At 40.3% G+C, this 4,602-nt stretch overlaps 1 protein-coding gene across 1 annotated transcript in view; it reads left to right on the top strand.

Moving 5' to 3' along the window:
- The window catches only part of scarb2c (scavenger receptor class B, member 2c), a 20,845-nt gene that overhangs the window by 3,071 nt on the left and 13,172 nt on the right, over window positions 1–4,602 (top strand). The window contains exons 3-4 of the mRNA XM_013911398.1: window positions 3,290–3,434; window positions 4,451–4,492. Of these exons, the coding sequence (XP_013766852.1) occupies window positions 3,290–3,434; window positions 4,451–4,492 (187 nt within the window). The remainder of the gene's footprint in view (window positions 1–3,289; window positions 3,435–4,450; window positions 4,493–4,602) is intronic.

Below are 4,602 nucleotides of genomic sequence, written 5' to 3'. Positions count from 1 at the left end.
AAAAAAAAAAAAAACAAGACGGCACAGCTTACATTTGCAAAGTTGCATCTGAGCAAACCACAAGATTTCTCTAAATATTACACTTCATGACAGTTGGAAAAAGACTGAACAAGCGTGGCTTGTTCAGCAGGATTTCCAGGCAGAAGTCTCTTCACTCTAAAAAAAAAAAAGAACAAGACGGCACAGCTTACGTTTGCAAAGTTGCATCTGAGCAAACCACAAGATTTCTTGAACACTGTGCTTTTTTCAGATGGACCAAAGAGATGATTGGCCACAATGCACAGCCCTACTTTTAGGAGAAAGCCCAACACATTGTATCAGCACAAACGCCTCATACAAATTTTCAGCCAGTTTTGGAGGAGTGATGATTTGTTCTTGTTTTGCAGTCATTGATTAGATCATGAACTGCTCTGTATACCAAAGTATTTTAGAGCCAAATGTGAGGCCATCTGTCTGACAGTTAGCTTCAGCTGAAACTGGGTCGTGCAGCAGGACAATGATCTCCACCACAGCAGCAAATCTACAACAGAATGGCTGAAAACAGAAAATGATCAAAGTGTTGCAATGACCCAGTCAAAGTCCAGACATCGACCTGACTGAAATGCTGTTTCAGGGCCTTAAGAGAGCTGTGCCTGTAAATCTCAATGAATGGAAACAATGCTGTGAAAAGAGCAGGCCAAAATTCCTCGACAACAATATGACGAAGTGATAAAGTCAATACAGAAAATTGTTACATCAAGTCATTTCTGCTCAAGCTTTTGAATCCCAGGGTTTGCTTAGCTCTCACAGGACACTGTCGTCGCACAGTGTCCTTGATCCAACACAGCTGATTTACCGTAATTGTCGGGCTATAAGCCGCTACTTTTTGCACCAGCTTTGAACCCTGCGGCTTTTAGTCAGGTGCGGCTTTTCTATGGATTGTCCATGATTTTTGTCATATCGTAAGACGATTTGTTTTGTTTGTTCCGCTGTTGTACGGCACTACGTTGCCTGGTGGAAGGGCATGTGATCAGACACACAGTATCGGGGTTCAAGAGTGGTATGTTGGTCACCATCCGCCAGGCAACATAGTGCTGTACAAGTAGCGCGAAAAACAAACTTCAAAGTAGCGCTATGTGTTCAGCGGGAGTCGTGGATGACGAGCGGCGATAAACTTGCGAAAAGCAAGTTATGCTCAACTCCACCAGTGGATTCTGACAGCGTGGAAAAGTGTGAAAACATCCACGATCACCAACGGATTTCAAAGGGCTGGACTGCTGCATGATGGAGAGGAGGACACCGCCACGGCCCTTCTGAGGGTGTTCGACTCTGACACTGACAACGAGGATTTGTTTGGTTGGTTTTGTAAGTGACAACGAAGGAAAGAAGCTGAGAGTGGATGACGAAGCCATCCTGAACCTGTTCATTTCCGACACTGGAGAAGAGGACTTTGGTGGTTTTAGTGCGCAGGAAGAAGAGAAAGATGGTGGTGAATGACTGACTTTTCTTCTTGTTAAAGCTGTGTCGCTGCACCTGAGCCTAAAAGGTAGTCCGAATCTATTTTTCTGGTGTGCTGCAGGTTATTGCTATGTACTACATTTGTTACTCATTTATGAAGCACAGTACATGTTTCGTACTTATAATTACCGCTACTTGTACATATACCTAAAAAGTTATGCAAATATGTACCCATAACTTGTTTTTCAAAATATTAATAAAAGGGGTGTGTCTCCAAACAGCCATCTCTTTCCTGACAATTCTCTTACATATGATAAGTCAACATTGAAACACCTGCGGCTTTTAGTCAGGTGCGGCTAATGTATGTACAAAACAGGATTTTCCCCTGATTTTAGCTTGTGCGGCTAATATTCAGGTGCGCTCTGTAGTCCGGGAAATACGTTAAATGGCTAAATTACCTCCCAACATGTCTTGAAGTCTCTGGACACATGTCTCCAGAGGCCTGGTAAGGAACTAATTATTTGATTCAGGTGTGCTGATCCAGGGTGATATCTAAAACCTGCAGGACACTGGCCCTTGAGGCCTGGAGTTCCCCACCCCTGGTCTATAGTGTGTTTAAGAAAAAAACATGTGAATGTTGTTAGAGATAAATTTAAAGAGATGCAGAGCAATCCTGTGCTTGGATACCTGTAAGCACCTGAGAGACAGCATTTTTGTACTAGTTTTGGTGCTGAGACTTACGAACTGTGACACGGAGATGTTTATTTTTCCGAAAGCACATTTTATTGTTTTTTTTTATTGTGTTCATTCAGTGTTATTGTGCCATGAAAGGTCAATGTGCAGTTTATTTTCTACCCAGTCCACACCCACAGGATCTCGACGTTCATAAAACTGGCTTTTGATTAAACGTGCTTTACATATATTACTTACTTTGTTTTACATTTTTAACTTACTGTTTGACTTGATGTTATTTCATTGTTTTCCCTTTTCAGATCTTTTTATTTTTATTCGCTGATAGGTTAATTTATTGGTTTAATCATTTGACAGTTTGGTTTTCCTGTTTTATGTAGCATTATGTTTTTAAAATGAATTTTTATTGGCCTTATTTTGTTCACTTGGTGTGTACATGTTCTAAAGTTTATTCTGTTTAATTTTCTTTTAATATATGCCAATTTTAATTTGCCTTTTTTTTTTTTTACCTGTAAAGCACTTTGAACTAGATCTACGTGTAAGGTGAAAAGAAAGTTTATTTGATTCATATTATCCATATACCCAGTGATAGTATAATATATCGCTGCACACAGCTGATAACCATCTTATCTCTTTTGGCACTGACTTGTTTTCAGTAGCACTGAAAACTAACGTAAATACTTACATACGTTATCTGGGTCACCAAATCAGTTAAAATAAAGCAGTTTTAGGAAATTGTTATTGAGTTATTAAGAAACAACTCACCATTGACACGTTTTATGGTTTAAAAAAAAAAAAAGCTTCTTCTTTTTTTTCCAATAATTGCATCACAGTCACATGTCACAAACACAGTCACAAACTGCACAGATGTGTGTCAAGGGAAATTGAGCCACAATAGACGAACAATCTTCAACCCACTTTTCATGTAGAGTAAATGTGACATTATCAGTCATGTGAAGAACTGCATGTCTTAATATCCCCACACTTTTTTCATGTATTGTGCTATATAACATGGCGTGTTAAAGAGTGCAGATGCAAAGTAGGGAGTTACGCTATAGCTTTTTTTTAAAATCACAAACAAAGCTAGTTGTTATATTTGGCTGCAGCTCTGTAACAAAGAATCTTTTCTCTTGTCTAAAAATGTTTTGCTTTTCCTCCACAGAGAGTACCGGCCTATGGAGCAAATTGACTTTCAGGATAATGGCACTAAAGTAACAGCTGTCAACACTAAAACCTACATTTTTCAGCGTAACATGTCCCGAGGTCCAGAGAGTGACCTCATCAGGACAGTTAATATCCCTGCCATGGTGAGCAATAGTCTACAGCACGGATCTGATCTGCCACTCACAGTATTATAGTTTTCTCACATTAGGACGAATATTAAGGTTTCTCACATGTGGGCATTGCTCATGTATATTCCTCAACTGGTTGTTGAGTGGTTCACAGGAGTTGCTGGTTGTTGGTTGCAAAGAAAGTGCTGCAGAAAAGACCTCTTAGGGGTCTTGCTCTGGTTGCTAGTAGGTTGCCCAGTGCCTATAGCATTTCCTGTGGAGCATTTCCTATATGGATAAGGTTTGTTTTCAAAGTAATGTTTTGCCTCAGCGCTACAGTCAACATGTTTCAAAGAGGGTAGATTTCTGGTTTGTGCTGCACTTTCTACGGTTTCACTACAGTTTGGAGAGTAGTTGGGTAGTATTTGTTGACAAGTCTATCACTTCCATTCAGACTCTAAATGGAGGTTAAATGATGATTCCAAATGGCCCACGGGTGTGAATATGAGTGCGAATGGTTCTGTCTTTCTGTGTTAGCCCTGCAACATATTGGCGACCTGTCCAGGGTGTACCCCACCTCTCGCCCTATGGCAGCGGGATAGGCTCCATCCACCTGGTGACCCTTAATTGGGTAGGCAGAAGAGGATTGATGGATAGCAGTCAAATGGAGGTTTTTGCTTGGAGATGAGATGTTTTTCCCTAGCAAGTGGTGGTTGCCAGAGGGTCAATATCTAGGTCTGTGTGACTGGGAGCTTAGTCACTTGATCCTACATTGTCACCATGATTGTCACTTGCCCACAATTGTGGAGAAGTTCACATAACATGGTTAATGGGCACATGGGCATGTGGTTTTTGTTCACATGTCTGCAAAACCTCAGTCAATCAGCAAGATTAAATAAGGAAGTTGTTTTCTTAATATATAAATATATATTATACCTCAATATTAACTTACATGGCCTGCTGTATGCTTTATGTTTATTCAAACTAATAATCCTGTAACGGCGTTCTTCTCCCGTTTTTTTTTTTTTTTTTTTTTTTTTTTGTCCTAGTACACAGTGATGGAAAGATTCAAGGTTATTTCCTTGTTGCATTTAGTGATCTGAAGGAAGATGAAGGGCACCGGGCAAGGCCTTTTTACCACTCGTTCAGTGGGAGAGCTGCTGTGGGGATATGAAGATGGACTTCTTAAAGCCTTGAAAACCAT

This window comes from Pundamilia nyererei, unplaced genomic scaffold (assembly GCF_000239375.1).
Source record: "Pundamilia nyererei isolate P.nyererei 1_Seehausen unplaced genomic scaffold, PunNye1.0 scaffold00063, whole genome shotgun sequence".
NCBI lineage: Eukaryota > Metazoa > Chordata > Actinopteri > Cichliformes > Cichlidae > Pundamilia > Pundamilia nyererei.
The sequence above is the reverse complement of the archived record's forward strand: the minus strand, read 5'-3'. Positions and strand labels throughout refer to the sequence as shown.